General features: G+C 37.3%; 1 protein-coding gene across 7 annotated transcripts in view; it reads left to right on the forward strand.

Annotated features, from left to right (window-relative positions):
• The window catches only part of HDAC9 (histone deacetylase 9), a 456,537-nt gene that overhangs the window by 417,535 nt on the left and 18,754 nt on the right, over window positions 1–20,248 (forward strand). For all 7 annotated transcript variants that reach the window (XM_082290871.1, XM_082290873.1, XM_082290872.1 and 4 more), the window contains one exon: window positions 14,119–14,252. In XM_082290871.1, the coding sequence (XP_082146997.1) occupies window positions 14,119–14,252 (134 nt within the window). The remainder of the gene's footprint in view (window positions 1–14,118; window positions 14,253–20,248) is intronic.

The following is a 20,248-nucleotide window of genomic DNA, read 5'->3' on the forward strand; positions in this document are numbered from 1 at the left end:
GCCCAAAAGACTATGGCATACACCACTGCACATATACAGCCCAGAAAGGCAGTCAAACGAGCACCAGAAGAAAATAGCTGTTTAATTTGGAGGTCCCGTTTACTTGGAATATTTATTACTTTCATCGAAAAATATCAGTTTAGCATATAACTTGCACAATTTCTACTCTTGGTTTTCATAAGAATTCCAATAAACTCATTTTGCTACTGAATGGGAAAGATATTAGAAAGATTTGGAGACTTGAGGGGATAGAAAGGAGAAAAGAAAGGTCAGCATAGAAGAAAAGGCTTAGATGAAAGTATGTCAGAGCAAAGCTTCCTATGAAAGATTATTGAGAATAAAGCTTTTTTTTTTTTTAAACAGACATAAAAAACAATATATAAATCAAGAGCACAAAAGCCCTGTTTTATGATTTTTTTTCTGGTGCTGTTTAATTTCTTTATATCTTTTTTTGCCATTGTTAAAAAACAGCCAAAACTTCAAAGGCACGCTGCATGTGTTCTAAATCAGGACTTCAGTGCTGATGTATGACAGCACAAAAATTAAAACTAAATAAATGTGCTGTCTAAACTACCATATTTCTCAAAAAATTACTTTAAAGGCTTTAAAAAATTAGAATTATTGATTGATCTTACTTTGCCAACCATAATGTTTTCACCAGAGTAAAGGACAAAATATTATATTAGAAAGAGAGAAAGAAAAAAGAGCGTTGTCTGAACATATCTGAACACCTGTATTTGGCTGTCTTGCAGTTTTGTCAGACAGGCGAGGGGTAAAATGAAACTTTCCAGTGATTTTTCAGATAGTTGATATGGACTACATAATTTTTCAGTTTATTCACTGTTTTCTGGAAGGCTCCTTGGCAGTCAGGCTAAATCGATAAAAACAAGGCAGTATATCTGTGAAGAATAGTATTTCTGGTTTGTCACATAAAAATGGTTGCAGAACGGATGTATTCTCATTAAAAATAGTTTCTGCAAGTTTTTTACTATTTTCTTTTCAAAATATGAACTTTGTAACATTTTGAGTTAGGATTCCATATTAATTTACTTGCTTTGGGTAGGACCTTGCTGTTTTCTCTTAGTGAAATGGCATGTCTGACTCTAAAGGTGTCTGGCCACAGCACACCCATTAAATCTGCTTGCAAAAAAAATTGCATGACTGGGGTCTTTGTGGCGTCCCTTTTCCTCTGGCCTCTACTTTTACAATGACCATTTGCTGTTCTTCCACTAAGTCATCTTGATTTGTATTGACTCGCTTGTTTTATCAGGTTACAAAAGGGGCAAGTGGCCCAGGCAAATAGGAATGCAAATGCTGTTCTTTTTCATAAACATTTCTTTTACTTTTAGGATTCATTCATCCCATCCCTGCTAGTGTTCTTTTTCCAATTCTTATTAAGAAATAGTCACTGGCTCTAATTTATGTTCTCATTTGAGTCTGAGGAGTGGTATTTGTTTTCAAAGGTTCCTGGATATTTGTGTAATCAAGAGAACTGGTTATTTACAAGTTATCATTTTATCTTATTTAATCCCTATTCTGTTCTCTTCAATTGCTTTATTTGCACATTAAGGGAGCAGACACTATGGGATGCCATTTTATAAGCACTAATAAGAAATAGATAATTAAGTTTAGAAAGTCAAAGTATGCAGTGTGCTGGGAGTCTCTAAGCTGAACATACTGTCTGGTAAATACTACCATACGTTTACAGTGTTATAAGCATGAAACAGGGCTACACTACCTGACCTATTCATTTATTATTACTTTGATCACTTTTATTAAAGTATAAAATATTGACCATACTTAAAAGTAATATAAGGACAGGGATAACCTCCTAGGGAGTTTGAGGTATTCTGGGCTGCCCCAGCTTTAACCACCTGATCCTGGTGTCTCAACTGAAAGCCCAGATCCCTGAGATTATTAGTGGTGCCTCCAGAGGCTGACTCAAGAGTTCCAGAGCTCTCAGGAGTGGCTAACCCCAAGAGAATCTGTCACGGTTAATTGCAGATTTTTTGGTATATGCTTAGTGCTAAAGTTGCCTCTTCCACATGTGAAATTCACAGTTTGCCAAAATTCATCTTGGAGCTGGTTACTTTGAGATTTTTAATGAGTACTGTTCATATAGATAACACATTTTTATTTTGGGTAAATTTTGTAATAAAGGCTTTACAGTGTTTCATCAAGGAAAGGATTCATCACTGTTTCCATATAGACATCCCCTAGAACACATGTATGGAAGTGATACGTGTGGTTTTCATATTGAACTTTCTAAGATGTGGCCTGAAATTTTGTTTATAGAAAAAAGAAATATCAAGAATTTAAGACACTGCACAATTATAGTGGGAACAAGCAGAAGTTACATTTATGATGTCTGTGTTTCTGCTTCTGACTTTTTTTTGAAGAGGTCCTCGGAATTTTTTATTAGTGGCAGTCATTTGATGACTGACAAGGGAATACTCTAGGACTGGCAAAGTGTCACTACCTTTCCCTATAATACTCTCTGCTGTCCAATGAACTGCTGAAACCTGTCATTTCTCTCTCCTCATTTCATTCCTAATTAAGATAGCAGCAGCACATAAAATTAAACAAATGAAAAATTTGAATCTGGAAGCACTGAAAGTACCATCTACAGAGACTCTTTCCAGAACAAGTTTTCCAGTTTGGCACAAACATTCATCCATCTGTAGGATGAATGAGTTGCTCACTTCAGTCTTGCCTGAAATCATTTACACACTCCTTCTTTGAAACAGTAAATCTAGAAATTGCGTACAAAAACTGTGCACAAAGGGATATTATTTGGGTTGTAAGGTCAATTGCTCTGAAGTTAGACCAAGAGAGATTTATGATTACTTGCACAATGGACCCCTTTTGCATATGCTGTAAGATAGAGATGTTAATTAAATGAACATCTACTATTCTGGACCTTTGCTTTTCTCTGCATAGAGAGGGCCATGTTCAGGTTTTAACTATAAGCCAGCAGTAAATGCTAACTTCATAGTTTCTGCCTAAAGCTAAAAAATATAGGAAATAAATGTTCCTCTACCTCTCCTCTGTATATCCACTGTTTTCTGTTATCCACTTTCCTATAATTAAAAGCAACCTTAAGAGCCATGAGTTCTGTGGTTGACAAAAAAAATGGCACTGTGCTGCCCTAAATTTCTTATTTCTTAAATCTTAATTTCAGATGAAATTAAAATGTTTTTATTTTTCTAATCTTCCAATATGTAACATCAACTATCAGGTCACTTATGCATTGCAACTGACCATGGAAAGCCATGGCCAGAAATTCAAGGCAAACTCTGATATAAATATTAACTTGCTTGCATTATATAGTGGTCCCATACAACAGGTACTAGTCATGTCAAAGCAAATTTCTCTCAAGCATTTCCAGACATAGGGAGAGTACAGGAAGACCCAGTACAGAATGTGCAAGAAGTAAAAAAATCCTAGCCTGAAGGGGTCATAAGGACTATTCCTGCCTGTTTCTTGGGCATCTGAAACAGGATAGGAAGAAAAAAAGTGTGTTTTTTTAAAACCTTCTCTGCCTGCAACCACACACCTGCTCAATCACACCTGTATCAGCCCTGGTGGCTGCATGTGTTGGATTTCACACCTTTTGAATAGGCAGCATCCAGATCTTACTCTGATTTTTAAAGATTCTAGCACTAAAGAAATGCTTTTTTATTAATAGCTATCACCACCAAAAATCATCTTAAGTTTGGAAATGTCTTTTTTCTTTACCTACCTGCAAGTACTTGTCCTCAGACATGTTTTCTACTCAGATATGAGCATTCAGTCCTTGAAAGTGTTATAATAAACACAAAGATTTACTGTTTGAGTTCACATTAGGTACAAGGAAAAGAAAAAAAAATTCTTTGTTTGTTATCTTTGTTTAAAAGACTTCCAGGCCATCTTTGGGCTGTTCCAGGTTGGACTAGGTATATGCCAAGGCTCATCAGCTTGAGAGGGAGTCATACATCACCTGTGGAAGAGACAGAAGCCACCTTTTTCAATGCTACTAAGGATTTGTATAGATGGAAAGGTAGTTTGAGTTTATTTGTGATGACCCGTTAGAAAAAGGCATGGTCTAGGAAGATATATAAATAGATTAAAGGTTAGAAGGAGCAATTTTTATTGGTTCCTCAAGTCCAGATAAGTTTGGGAAACTTGTGCATTCACTAAAAAATTTCTGTTCTGGTTGATAAAATGTGCATCTCCAAATATGCATTTGAGCTTTAATGTGTATTTTGTTCACAATTTCTAAACTTGTTTTACTATGGTTAAGAGAAGAAAAATGTCTGCTTTTAATAGGCCAAGTTTTGCTCACTGAGTGTAGCACAGAAATATAAATCCATTGCAGCCGTTTGATTACTTCAGATCTTGTCTCTGTTGTCACAGATGGTAGGATGTCTGAATACATGGCAAGTGATGTGATTGCTACTAGGGAGACCAGCTTGTTGTCAAGTACCTGCTTATTTAAATGTTTTAATTGCTTTGAGTGTTATCATGAACACATTTGCCCACACAGACAAACCTGTCACCCGGCACTGTGCCAGCTGCCTGTGCTTAGACCCATTTTTGGTTAGCAACTTATCACTGAGGAATCCAGAGTTCACTGCAGCCAAAAGCTGAATGATTTTCATGTTAATATTACTGGGGGACTGCCTCACCTTTCTCTGCATAGAAAGGATACAAAAGTATATCCCTAGGGAAAAATTCAGAAATGCTCTGCATCCCCTTATACAAAGATCAAACTTGCTCTGCTGTCTTTACTTTATGACCCTTTCTGAAGACTATATGAAAATCTGTTTCCTTGACAGTTTTTAGTTTCATACTCACATTCATTTTTTTTCCTGCTCATCCTGCCACATCTTTATTGTCTTTTAGTCACAAGTATATTTATTTATCACCTTATTTTATTAACTCAACAAACACTTTTATCTTTTTCCCAATTCTCTTATGTCCCTTTTTAAATTTCATCTTTGTCTCTCATAAGTAATTAATATTAATTAATTAATTAATTAATTCCCTCAAACATAGTTTCTAGCACTAAAATCTAGGTAAAAACAGTGGGAAGATGCTAAAATTTTGGTCCATGACCATTTATTTTATGAAAATAAATCAGCACTTTAGCCAAAACTGAGAATGACTAAAAAGTTTCTCCTCTGCTGGAGTGACCTCTTCATGTCCTAATGAGTGGAACTGTTCTGGATTGAGTATTTTTCTCTGTTTATCTCTATTTATTTGTAGTGAGACAGTTGAATGCCTTTCTTGTCTAGGGTTTCTAAGCAGCTTTGCTGTGAAGTTTGAATAATTTTTGCCCAAACTCTCAGCTACTGGGGCTCTTCAGCTTTCATCAGAGCAAAGAATAAATGCAATCCTGATGTTGCAATTTGATATACCTTATTTACTAAGATTCTAGAGCCCCTAGAGAGCTTTGAGCCACTGCAGCAGGTTATTTTACTTCTAGCTGTTAGAACTCTGGAGGGAGAAACAGTAGCTATTCTGGTAGTAGATTTTCAGTGTCTCCAGATAAAAAAGCTGATGTACTGTTTTCCCTTGAAGAAGAAATTACTGTTGCTGCTCAAGAAACAGTATCTCAGTGTGGAATGAATGGTTTTTGCCCTGTTGTGAACTTCCCACTTTTAAGGAGTATGACTAAGATGACTGTTGCAGCTGCAACAACATCTGGAGTCCTCAAATTACCTTGACACTAGTTAGCTGGATTTAGGTCTGAGTGTAGCACAGAAATGCCATTGTTTGTCTTGATTTTTCTATTGTTCAATGAAAATTGCAATTTATTTTTGGTTTGCCAGCTTCCCTTCGTACTGCTGTCATGCTATGGTAACAGCAGAGATAGTGGTAATTTGCTTATATATGTATCCTGCAGAATCAGGAGTGGTTCTGCTCCTCACACTGAGAAAATCCAGAAAGCAGTGCTCCTTGACTGCTCAGCCACCTGAAGGCATTTTTCACCCAGGCTTTATGGTCATTGTTTTAACTTTCTCTAAGAAAAGGTAGAAAACCACTGAGTAAAGAACACCATAAGGTTTCTGAATAGTTCTCAAGCAGTAATTGGTGGGTCACCACTTGGCTGCAGAATCTCACAGAAAGACTCTTTCAGATAACTGTATGTTGGAAGACTGGAAAGACAGGGATGAGATATTCAATATTCTAAGGAAATATTTTATTCTCATATATATTTCTTGGGGGATTAGGGGGGGGGGTGGGGAGGGGTGGTGTGGTAGAATTTCTGTGGAAACCAAGAGACCCAAAAATAAAAATGCCTTCTACATATTTCCACCTGTTGTGCATGAGAGAAAAGTGGCTTCAATCCTGCCTTCACCTGAGGCCCGTGCAGCTCCCTGCCACCTTTTCTTGTACTCCCAGCAGGTTAAGGCTCCTGCAAACTCTGCTGTGTAATAACATGACTGACAAGGTTCTGACATAACTTCTCTATTCATGGAGAAGGCTGGATAGAGTCACCTATGTCATTCAAATGGTAGCTACAGTTGCTTTTACAATTCTGCCATTTCAAGGCATTTGTGTGTCCTTTTAATAGTATGAAGAGGTATAAAAGGGCTGTGATCTGGGTTGAAATCACATCCTTAATTCTTACATGTTTTTGTAATAGAACAGCATAATAGCAAGCTGCTCAATGTATTTTAGTTGGAAATTGCAATTAAACAGAAGACTTTAAGGAGTAGGACCCCAAAGCTAGTTTCAGTACCATTTCCTTTAGTGAGTTTTACACATTACCTTTTCAGTAAGTGGTGACAGGCAGTGCATTTCTGGGTGATTATAGCATATGTCAGGTGGGGTTAATGGGCACAGGGCCAGAGGGAAAGTGAATAACTATATGAGATGTACAGTAATCCCTTTAGAAATGCACTGCCCTATGCCCTTCTGATTTTATAAAATTATGTTTATTGAACAATGTGATCCAAATCCTGAGGAGCAATAGGCCTCTGATACTTATACTGAGTTCACCAGGAAACTTGTTGCCAAATTGGTCCGGAAATAGAGTGTTTACTTCAAGTCTATCCACCTACAAGAACCTCTCCCTGATATCCTTATTGTATGTATGTTGCTAGTCTTGGAATGATGAATGGTCCACATCTGGAGGCTAGGTCTTTAGATAATGGTATATGCTGATTAACACTGGCTAAGGAATGAGCTCTTAATTTAATCTGATATGTTGATGTGGCAGGGTCAGTAAATGACTGAAAATAATGTGCGAGCCTTAATTTGAATGCTCTGAGAAACTGTGTAAGTTGGAAAGATCCTACTGATTATCCTGGCAGAATATTGTAGACCATCTTCAGAAAATGGCAGTCAGTTCTTAGCTTCTGAGTGATGGGGTTTAAATCAGATCCTCTGTGTTAGTCTCCTGGGTCAATTCAACAGTAACTGACTTGGCTTTTCATCAGTTAGAAAAAGAAATAAGGCTAGATCTTCCCATCAGATTGTTTTCAGTTATAACTCAGTGCCCACATTTCAGCTATTCATGTATAACAGCAGAAACTTTGCCCCACATATTTTAAAAATGTGTCAAGTTGATTTTATAGGCAGTAGCATTATAATAAACTTCTCCAAACTTAATCAAGCTTACTGATTTATTTGGATAGTCAATAGTAGTATCTGATTTTCATTCCAGTGTAGATTAAAAGCAAATTCCTCATACTTTGAATTAGTTTTTTATCAGATGTCTTGTTTTTTAGCCAACCCCTTGCTGAGTCTAGACTCAGATTTGGAGATATAATCATCTGTAACTTGTAACATCAGATGCATATATTGTGTATCAGTTTAAATCAGGCAACTTGATCAGATTTGGAAGAAGTTATTATGATAACAGTAATACTACATGCTCTATCAGCTTGGCAGATTTCACAGTATGTGGGACAGATTTTCACAGATAATTATTAGGCTGATTAGTCTATCTCCATAGAATCCCTTTAGAGGGTTTTTAGTCTCCAGGAACAAAAAAAAAAAAAAAAAAGAAAAAGCTCTCCAAACTCCATGGAGAATCCCCTCACCTCACAGATGAAGCAACAGCCTTTTTCAAAGAGATCTGAATCTAAGATTCTGAAATACCACCTTGCTATATGAAGTCCTACAGCTCCTCTCTTCTGGCTTCTGCTTTCTGATGCAGAACAATTACTCATTCTTGAAAAAACAGTGGAGATCTCTGTTGGACGGATCATCTTGCATCCTGTCTGGCTTCACTTAGTAGAGGATTTTCTAAATAGGAAGCAAAATAAAAAAAGAGAGGAAGGATAGCAGGGCAATGAAGAAATTATTACTTGGGCCAGCTATAAGAAGGGGCAGAGATTAGGGAAATGTAAGGAAACGGAGAAGAAAGGAAGACACAGAGCAAAAAGCTAGTAAGAACAGGGCTGAAACCATCCAGCCAGTTTTGGGAATATCCAAAGGCTCCTGCTTTGACTTTGGCACTGAAATCTGTGGTTGAATATTTTCCCTCTGAATCCACATAACAGCACTGTAACAGTTCTAAAAACTTCATCATTATTTTGTACATTACCATGACCTTTCCTGGAAGGTGCAGAATCCCTACTGCTTGATGCAAGTTACAAAAGAAATCCCTTCCTTTTATTATTAGCATGAATTAATTGGGATAAGAGTTTGGGGGAGTGTTTTTCCTCCATGTATTTTCTCTGAGGAATATTTTGTCTGGTGGTTGGTGCTGCCTTGTGTGGTGAAAGTGTACAAGTTCCTCCCACCTGAAGGACTAAGCAAATGCTATGGACTGTATGACACACTTGTATACATCCACATCTCAAGTGAGTTGAAAATACCATCTTACTGAGCATTGCAAGGTCGCCTCTTCCTGTAGCGAGACAGGTTTGCATTATTTGGCTTTCAAAGAGGTATCCTATGTATCCTTGAATATATATTAATAGAGATTTAATAAGTTATGTTCAGTGTAGCAGCTAAAGAACAGCTAATTATGAAAAATATATTACTGTAGACCTAACAGGCATGCAATAAAAACATCTATTACATAAATTGTTAATCCATAAAAATGTGTTTCTGAGACTATTGGTATTTATTTAACATACAATTACTGTCTAATTTAATCTAAATTAAATGCCTGCTTGAGACATGTAATTTGAAGTGTTACTGTGCTTCCTTCTCCCATATTAAAAGCAAGAAATCAGCAGCTAATGCCTGGAGGCCAAATATACCATTTAAATTCGGGTACCTCAACACTAACATTTGTAATTTCAGCCATTTGGAAAATGTTTTTCATAAGAATGTATTTGGCGTTAAAATCTCCTTTTCCCCCTCACTCAAGGCCACGTCCTGCCAACTGAGTCAAGTCTCTGACTTCATCCAAATGAAGTTTTGATTCAATAAAAGGTCCTGAATTAAGAGCTGAGAATAAAGTATGTTCTCTTATCACAGAACACAAGCTTTGCAAAATGTCCCAGCCCCTGCTAGTGCTGGAAGGGTAAATTATCATTTGACTCCTGTATGGACGTATTTATTTAGGACATGTAGCCTGGTGACTCAGGAAGTTATGTAAAAACTGACCCAGTTAATTTTAGATGCTATTGTTGGAAGAATATCAATGAAAATTAATCAAATAGTCACAAAGGAACCGCAGGGAAGGAGCACAGAACACTGGTGGGTAGAATTTTGGCAGCAATCATCGCAACAGTTTTAATGAGAGGAAAACACATTCTCAAGTAAATCAGAGAGTAATGACATGATTAAATGGCAAATAATAGTTAAATACATGCTTGGAGGTCCAGGACAGAGACTGTGGAGGTTTTGTGTTTTGCATGTATTCCTCTCCACGCTGCTCCAAGTATCCAGAGCACCAGAGCTCTGCTTGTAATGTAGGGTTGGGTTGTAGCTTTTAAGACACTGAAGCCAAAAGAGCTGTTGGGGCCCTGCTGCTGAGGCTGAGAAAGCTAATGCTTTCTCCATAACTGTAAAGCTTCTCCAGCCTTTTGGTTGTTGACGTGTCCTTGTTCCTTCACCAGCCACCTCCAATGAGCAAGGGCCAGCACCACAGCTTTGTTCAGCCTGCTGTCACCCAAAAAATGACTGAGCAGGAGACATCTGCTCTCCTTATGCACAGTGGGGGAAAGGGAAGGAATCTCTCTTCTTCTGAGGCAGGTTTAGTCCCCACTAACTGGGTGTTCGTACATTTTCTGGCAAACAAATTGAGTTGCATATATGACTTTATGCAAACAAGGAGTGCTGCGGTGCTGGCTGGGAGTGGACCCCATCCATATGGCTCCTTTCCCTGTCTGCTGAGGAGAGGATGCAAAAAGAATAACATTTGCAAGTTGTCTTCATTCTCAAATGCTTCTTTGGTAAAAGAGAGGCTGTCCATACAAGCTCTGACTTCTTAGCTTTACTTCAACCGCACGTAACACAACACACAGCTGTGTACCGAGCCTGTCGGAGGGGAGCTGACCAGGATAAGAGGTGTTTTACCTGCCTTCTGTTTGCCACTGTCCATTTCAGGTTATCAGAGTAAGGGTACTTCAAAAACAACAAAAGAAAACTGCAATAACTCTGGATTCTCTTTTTATAGGGTTTTTATATGGTTTTTATTTTCCAGTGATTTTGGTCAAATGAGGCTTCAGAAGCCTCACCCATGCCATTCCTTGCTGCTTAGCAGAACTACAAAGGGTGGAGGGGGGAGCTTATCTGTTACAAATAAAAAAACCTGGAGTCCTTACTGGGGCATCAGTCCACTAAAAGCTTAGATGGTAATTCAAGTGATCAGCACCCTGTGTGTCCTTCAATAGCAGCCTGACAACTTGCTCATTAGGATAATACAATAATAATTTTCTCTCTTTCTGCCTTCCCACACTGGAATAATTTCTTACAAAGTCTGAGCATATTATCTCCTCCAATGATAGTACTGGAGGAGGGCAAAAGGTATAATTAAAAATTACACGTTATTTTTTTGTTTTGAAAGTTTATATTTTTACTTCAAAGGTTGTCAAATGACAGCTCATATACAGCTTATGTCTCCAGTGCTTAACATGGTTTATAATGGTTACTGTCTTAATCTATTCTTCTCTGCTTGGATGTACAGTTGTGCACCCACAGATTTTTTTGTGAAGAAAATACAAAACACTTGGTGAGTAGGAATTTCAGAATTAGCAGTGGTTTTTTTCTTGTGGAAATCAAAGGTTAATCATAATATTTAAAAGGATGATAGCAAATGAATATTGCTTTTGCAAGTTCTACCCAACATATCCAAATGTTGGATCTGTTGATGAAGCAAGTAGTTTTACTGTTTAAATTACAGAAATTATGAAAATAATAGTTGGCACAAAATCATTCTCACAATCTCCTGGCACTCTGCATGGGCCTAATTTTAAAAAATGCTGCACTTCTCTGAAATGCAAAATCACTGAGCACATTTACAAGAAGATTTCAGCAGGTACAGAGTAGAAGGGCAAGAACTGCTGCTGATTTCTAGATATTCATGTGAGTTGGAAGACCCAGGATTTAAAATGCTTGTCTGACTCCTTCTCACCTTAAGTTGGCCAGTGACTGATCTCCTTATATCAGGGGAGATGACGGATTCTTTTAATGGTGCTGGTTACTATTTTCTTCTTGTTTTCATTAATTATTTGGCATGAACTACAGCCCATCTTAAAACTATTACTTGACTGGGATTCCTTTCTTTCCATTTTCTTACTTCTGCACTCCAGGGGATTTCCTTGAGGAAGCTAACATCTTTCCTAGGATCCAAGTTTCTTTGTTAAGAATTTCCATAACTCATTCAGTCGCTGGCAATGTTGGTACTGTTGGCTAAAGTTATTTCTTCACTTTCTAGCAAGTCACCTTTACTTCCTCAGGGTAATTATACTGAAGAAAAGCCCCATCATGTTAATTTGGATTAGAAACAATTTATCTTGTTATCATGATCTCTGTTTGGGAGGATGCTTTCTGTATCACTCATTGCATCCTGATTCAGTCAGGGTTGATTATTATAGCACTGATACTAGGAAAATCATCAGGAAACCAAGCAGACAAACTAATATTGTAACAATGTCTGTGGGTTATACTATGTATGGTTGTCTAAAAGAAGAAAAGGCTTAGCGAGAGTCTTTGCATGTATTGCCATACAAACTTCAGAAGATTACAGTGTGGAGGTAGCAATATTTTCAGTCATACAAAATTTTCCAAAAGTGCAGGGGAAACATGGTAGAGCTTTCGCTTCACAGAACCCATGTAACACAAAGGAAAATGTTGTCTTAATAGTGCTGTTGGATTCCTCACAGACTCAAAGGCTGAATTATAAATGTGGGGAGACTGTGCCTGTTCATTCTTCTTCATTTCCTTTAAATGTTGTATCTTTGACTCACTTTACACTGTTGGCACACTCTTCTTATGAACCCAAAGATCTCATGTGTAACATGCAGACAGAAATAAATTCTGTAGGTAAAAGACAGAAGAAATTGGCTAAAGATCAAAGGTTATCCTAATTCCACTCCTTCCTTCACTTTTATTATCCTTTCTAAATTTGGTCTTTTGTAGAGAGGAGTGGGTGGAGGAAGGGGGGTGTTTGGTTTGGTTTTTTTTTTTTTTCATGAGGAAAGGTTGAGTTTAAATGAGAGTTTAAGATTTTATTTTTTATTCAGCCCTTTATGTAATTTGAACCACAGCGTAGTTACTTTGCTAGAATCAAAACTGCAGTACTTTTAGGGTGCAGAAGACTGGGCAGTGGCTCAAGGAAAAAGTATTGCACTTCAAGTGTTTCTGTGATCATCTATATGTTAAGTGGCAAGTAGAGAAGTTTTGTTGTTTTGGGGTTTTTTTGTCTGTACAGCTAATCCAGATTTGATGTCATTAAAGTCTCTACTCTAAAACCAGTTGGAGATGTGCTTAACAAAGATGTCCATTTTACATCCTAAGATGAAAACAGAACTAAATGTGAGTTTGGAAAATTTCTCTGGAAAATATGCTTGTAATTTTCACAGTTTTAAGTTCTGGCAGTCTTCTTCACTCGGACTTAGTAAAAAGATGTTGATTTTCCTGTCTTTATGGAACTCCAGAGTTAGCAGGTACTTTCTAATGCTTTATTTAAGGATATGAAATGCACTGGAATCAGTAGTGATGACCATCTATGGAGCAACTAGTACAGACCAAGTGGAAAAGTTAAGAACAAGATGTGATGTTTATTTAATGTCAGTAGTTTCAAATCTTTATTTATCATTTCTTACTTAAAAGAGATTAAAAAAACCCAATAGCTGTCCTAGGAAACTACAACAAAAATTGTTTCAAAAATTTTCACTCCTAATTGACATATTTCATGCCATTTTTCTTGTCATTAAAAATGTAATAAATTAATTTTACTTGAATCACAGATGAAAACTTTGTGGTAATGTCTGTGTAGTTATAGATCATCACAGAAAATGAAGCACCATCATTTTTGGCTATGGTGTAGAGTTTCTTAGAACACTGTTGGTCAGGAGTGAGTGATACTGGTAGAGATAGCTATGAAGTTCTAGACAGTTTCAACTTATACCAAAACCCTGAATTAAAGTTGTTAGTGCTGCTTCCCAAAACACTTCAAGATGCAGCTAAGAGGTAACATATGCTTCCACTATCTCTCAGTCCATGATTTTATATTATTCTGAAACCTCAAAAACAAAGGAAGAAGTAATTTTTAAATAAAAAGCCCTTCATCATCCCATTTGAAAAGCACAGTTATTTTTAATTATAGCACCGTAGTTTAACTACAAATATTATTTGTCATATCAATGCCATAGGGTTATGTCAGATCTCTAAATAACGTGGGTATATGTTACATTGATATAGAGAATCAGGGTGATAATGGTCAACAAAGATAAGAAGAGAGACATCCTCATGTTTCAACTAATCTCCGGCAATGAGGTATCAGCATGAGGGGCATTATCTCACATGTGCCTCATACAAAATTCCGATACCAACTCCAAAGCATCTGCAGTGGGTCATGGTCAGAAACAGGATACTGGAATAAGTATATCCTATGCTCCCTGCACAGTATTCCAGAGCTTTCCACACTCTCATGCAGCAGATGTGAAACATGCCTGCAATATTTGTTTTGCTTTAATTATTTGCACTCCTGTGTTTGAATCCCAGGTTTTGGTCACCTAACCAAGCAATTGCTGAAGCTGGCGGACGGCCGTGTGGTGCTGGCACTGGAGGGAGGACATGACCTTACTGCCATCTGTGATGCCTCTGAAGCCTGTATAAATGCCCTTCTAGGGAATGAGGTAAAACATAAACCATGCTAGGTGCAGAGAATGATCAAAGTTTGCTGGAGCTGCTATCTTTGATATTCTTTTAGTAACAATGGTGTCAGCCCTTTTTTCATTTGGTAAAAAACCCATGGAATTTGAATATGTCTTAGAAATGAACAGACCTCAAATGGGCTGATTTGCATAAATACCTCTTAATTAGATGATTATACAAATCCTTTAGTGTATGCCTAAATTATTCCCAGTTCTGAGTAATATTTAAAACCTCCAGTTTGCTTTTAGTGATGTGCTGAATACCAGACTTGACATCATTGGTAGTCATTGGTGTGCATATCATCTACTAGGAATGGACCTTTTCGCCATCCATCATGGAAAAAAAATGGCTTTTTCAAGGTAACTGGTAATCTCAGAAACTGGATGTTGCAGAGACACATTTTTTGCAGTATTTTGACTCTTCACTTTTGAAACATTAATAAAAATGTGTACAAGACTTAAAAAAAAAAATAACAACCAACTTATAAATGAAGATTCAGGTTGATCTGAATACAGTTGAAATGGAGTTTCCAAGAGATATCAAACACTGTGTATGTTAACAACTTTTGAGAGGATACTATAAGACTAAGTAAATAGGAGTGTGTGCTATTTATGTACACAAATGCGAGGTAAGGATTCATATTAGTGAAACTTTTTCTGCTGTCCACTAGAAAATATCTTTTATCTTAGAAATACAGTGAGAAGAAAAAAAATTGCTGAAGTTGCAGCGAAAATAATTTATGAAGGGACAAAAGCCTTTACCATAAATTTTGAATTTTGCAAGATCTTGTTATAAAGTGGAGTATGCTACTTTGTTTCCCCCTCAGGGGAAGTCTTAATAGCTATATAATCTCTCCAATCAAATGTATTAGTGCCAAATTGCAAGCTAGTCTGCCAGTTCCCTTCTACTTCAAGGCTTCATACCTATGTGAATAAGGTGAAGTAACGTGTCTTCTGATGGATGTTGGGTAGAAGAATTTTCTAAGTGTTTTTTTAAACCTTTGCTTTTCATCTTTATGACACATCAACAATGCTTATTATTTTTTACATTATACATACAATGGAGAAAGTGTTCACTTTTTCAAAAATATTCTCAGAAATGTAAAGCAGACACCAGAAACAAAAGAGAAAGGTTTCAATGGGTTTTATCTACTGTCACATTTGACAAACTCCATAAGGAAAGTTTTCCAGTGTGGTGGTATATGCTGCTAAAAGAGCTGCTCAGTGCAATGTTAGTTCTTTTATTTAGGTACTGAAACATGGAATACGTAACCCAGCTTGAGGCATTTGACAATCTTAGTGAATGCAGCATTGCCTTCCTGATCAGCTGACATTCCAGGGCACTCTCACTGATATTTCTGTTGACATCTTCCCTGTGATAGTAACTTACCACATCAGTGGCTTTTCATTGCATTTCTAAACTCATTCCCTGAAATTTGCACCCTTGTGGGATTAATGTGAATTGTACTGTGCTAATGATGTGATGTATCCTCCTCTGTGTGGGTGCCTGGGTCCCTCTATCCAGTTATGACCATTTGGTGGTGCTACCCATTTATGGAAACTGACTTATTTTGTTTACCACTATATCACACCCAACTACTATTTCTGCTATCAGTGACATCATCCAAGAAAAAATACGGATTGTGAGAAAAATGAATAAGTGTACTGGAATAAAGATTTTCTTCCATTTTATTTTAGAGTAATTGGAGACTAGAAAATTAGATAAATTGTGAGTCTATCTGTTTGCAAAATATAGCAAAGTAAATTTCAGGAGAGACAAAAATTCACTAACTCAGAATGAATACAAAAAACCCATGCAGTCGTTGTAAATTCACTTGTAAAAGAACATGGTCCTTAATAACTTGAAACATCTCAGACAAGAAGCATTATTCTCATGTCGTTTTGCTCACAACATTGTCTTCTGGAACGTGCACCAAATGGTTTGGTGCTGCAGAATTTCAAAGACAAAGTATGCTATGGCTGCAAAGAAAAGTACTCCAGAGAGGATGTTGCTACCAAGAGTACCACAAGAAACCGACATTGGCTTAAAAGAATAAGTAAAGTAGTGCCAAGAAGCAGGCACTGCTGAGAAAGTCTGATACCTAGAAAGCAGTCAGAAAAAGATTTATGGCGATATGCACCACGTGGCCCACAGCATATACACTGCTTGATTTCAGCATACTATGCATGAACTTGCACAGCGAACTCCAAGCGTGTTCTGCCAAGGACAGGAAAAAAAAATTCTTTAAACAACAAATTACTGTAATTTGAGGATGCATTCTTCCCTGAATGCAATTCTTTACAGGTGATTAATAGGATAATTGTAACTTATTATCTGCCTTTCACTTTTACAAATAATGGTATATGGTGCACCCCAAGTTTAAAAACACTGGCAAGATTAACTTCAGTTCTAAACACTACATGTAATTGAACTCAAATTAGAAAGGTTGGGAAAGGCCTTTGTGAGGTACCCTGCAGTTTGTCAGATGTATTTATTCATGTGCTGAGGATTAGAATTCATAAACATTTTGCAGAGCTTTTTGAAAACTTTTTCTTTTCTTTTGTTGTTTTTGGCCAGGACTTCTCAATACAGAAATTCACTGCTTCATGTGTTCTATTGCCAACAGAATAACACTTTTTAAAAAATTATAAAACTAGCCACACTTTCAACTTTCATGGAGTGCTGGTCTGATATGTTACCTAAGAGGTAACATCAAGTTTACAAATGCAAAATGCCTTCTTTTCTTAATTTCCCTCAGAGAATCAAGAAGGAAAACAGGTTGACATGCAACATAGATGTTTTAATTTATACATGGCTTATAGCTTAGTGATTTTTTTAGTAAGATAGCTTCTCACTCTTTTAAAAAAAAGTGAGTGACGACACTAGGAAAAGAATACTGTATCAAATTAGTCTTTAAATAATTTGGGCATGGAAGGACTGGTATTACTAACACAGCTTGTAGAGGAGATCCACACCCTTTCTGACAGCAACTGGAAAGAAGGCAAGACATCCTATAGTACCTGAAATGGCTGTTTGGTTTGGTTGCATGAATACCTTCTTAGATAATAAGCAAACTAAAAAAGAAATTATAGAATTATGGATAAATTTTATAAAGATCATTTTTTAATTAGAAGGTTTACATATAAAATTACTTTAAAAATATTTTGATATCTTAGGCTTTCCTCTCCATGCTTCTGTTTACAAGCAGAAAGTTTCCACGTCACTTTGAGAAAAATCCATTTGACCATTTGCAGACCTAATTAGGAGCACTGTAGGTTATCTCCTTGGAAGGAAATCTTCCTAAGGGGTGAGAAGAGATTAAGCAGCTGGGTTCCCTTGAAATCCAAAATGTAAACATGGAAAACCTTCTGGAAGGTGAAAAGGAAAGATGACCATCAGCTGCCTTAAGATATCCCTGAATTTTCTCAATGTGATTTGAGAACTTGTCCATTCAGAACATCTGTCAAAACAAAGGAAAAGATGCATTCAGATAATTCCAAAAGAATAATTGCTTTTAGGCCTTTCTGAGATTATGATATGCATGCTGAAAATTAAATTTTTTCACTTATTGTGACACCTTTTATATGATTCTACAGTTTTTCACACTTTGATTATATAGATTTAAATGCTCATTCTTAAAGTGTATATAGATACACATATTACTTCAATTAAGAAAACCATTGAATATTAAGATTTGTATTTTATTCCAAGAAGTCTGTGAAAATTGGGTTGAATATTGAGATTTTCCCCCAAAATCTTCATCATGGAATATGGAAATTCTACACTATTTTTCCAGTCCTAGTTATGGTGCTATAAAGAGCTCTGCTGTGACTTTCAGGTCCAGGTGGTGGTAAGTAATGCTGCTCTAGACATGCAAGGGTAGGTTCTGCTTTCTTCCCTCCACATTATTTTTGAAGAGACACTACTAGGATTTAAAAAATCCTTGGGGCATGGGCTTTCCTTGAGTCCAGTATGCTAAATCCTACATCTTATTTCCAACATAACTGCATTCAGATAGGGGTTCTTCTGCAGCCAGAAAGAGTAAGGAAGGATTCTTTCAAGGACACAACTTTCAGAGTCAAAACCTAAGGATTTAGCTCTTCCTTCATCCCATCCCTTTTAAAGCAGACAGGTTTGCTAGCTCCATGGGGCACAGAAGTCAGTCTAACATCATGGTCCGTCCCTCTGATCTGTCTACACGTTTGGGCAACATCTCTTAGCTCCCTGTGGCACAGCAGTTTTCTGTGGTCTGTAACAAGTGATAATTACTCACAGACGGTGTCATGCTCTTCCTTGCACAGAGGATGCAGAGAAGTGCAGTCCTCAGTGTCTCTGCCCAGTAGGATCCTGCAACAAGGCGCAGAGAGGATGCATGTCTGCTCTCATTGACTGTGGCAGCCAAGACTGAATTTGGCCCCAAGTGTAAAAACATTTTTAAGTGACTAAATTTAACATCTTCTAGTAAATATTCTTCTGGCTTGAATTTCAGTCTGAAGCAGAATTTGACAAAACATTGTGATTGGTTGGCTCCCAAGAATGCTTGAAAACTTACACCAATTTTCTTGCAGAGTGTGAAGTATGTGCTTCTTTCTTGCAATCTGTTGAGCTGGCATTTAGGAGGGGATGGTAATTTAAGTGGAAAGCTTGTACTCTGCAGCTTTCCTGCTGATGATGAAAAGTTGGCATTTTCTCCTTTGTGGAATTCAGTGTGAATCTGGGGCTGCTTGCCAGCGAAGCAGTGAGCTCTGCCAAGAGGGCCTGGACTGCGTTAAAAGGGGTTATTTACCAGAACAGGTAAGCATTTCTCTCTCCAAAATGGAGATACTCGTGGAAGTGAATATGGCCTGAGATCAATTTTAAATTGTATGGTAAACTTGCTCACAATCTCACATCCTCATTGTTAATCTGAGTCTAATACTAGAAAATAATTAATGCCAAGTTTAGAACATGGGTCAGCTGCTGCTTCAATAAACCCAGAGTCTAGAAACAGAGATCTGGATGAGGTAGGAAACTGAAACAGTGTGTGTGCCAGAGGTCAGCATGGTGACATCAAAGTTCCCAAGGTGGGCAGTGCTAGTCAGGAAGTGGTTTGGCCAAGGAAAGAGAATATTCTGATTCCAGAGTTACATAATTTCAAGGTATTGCTTGGTTTTCAGGGACTGGCAGTTGCTCATCATCCTTTGTGTCTTTGAACTTAGTCCCTGATGAAATCTGATTTGTTTATTTACTGCATTGTAACCATTGATCACAAAAATATCTGCTTGAAGTGTTTATATGTAAACAGAGAGTGCAGAAACTCTGAGAAGATTGCTAATATAAGAACACATAATGTAAGAGGACCTGTGAGATCTTTGAACTTAGTCTTCTGCAATCATAGGCAACACTAAGAACAACAAAGCTCGGTCTTCATGCTAATAGGTTTTTACACAGTGTAACAAAGGGGGGTTTTGATTCTTCCCCCTGCAGCCCTGGCATCCCTGAGGAGCCTGCCTCCTCCCTTTCCTATGCTTCTGGCAGACGAAGCTCCTTACCTTACACTTGCCTCACTTGTTAGTAATCTCTTAACTGCACTCTGCAACACTCTTCACTGAAGCTAATCTTGGTACTTAAAAACATGACAGTGCTAAAGACAACACGGATATTGCTTGAATTTTCAGCTCAATACAGACTACTGTAGTTTCAGATTCTCTCCACATTCCCAAGGATCAATTCAGATCCCTTTCTGGGCACATGAAATTTCCATCATTAATTCCTTCTTCAAACATTTGTTGATATGCCTCTGGCAGATTTTGGCATACCAAGTGATTTTTTGCCCATTTACATTGTTTTTTCTACTTTGAAAATGATTAGTGGACACAATTTCTACTTTCATCTTCTACTTTGGACAGAAAAGCCCAATTCAGCCATGTAAAAGCTTTGAAAATGTGACCCTTTGTGTCTGGTCCAAACTGTCTCTCCAGTGGTTTGGTTATTTCTG

This window comes from Coloeus monedula, assembly GCF_965178545.1.
Source record: "Coloeus monedula genome assembly, chromosome: 1".
NCBI lineage: Eukaryota > Metazoa > Chordata > Aves > Passeriformes > Corvidae > Coloeus > Coloeus monedula.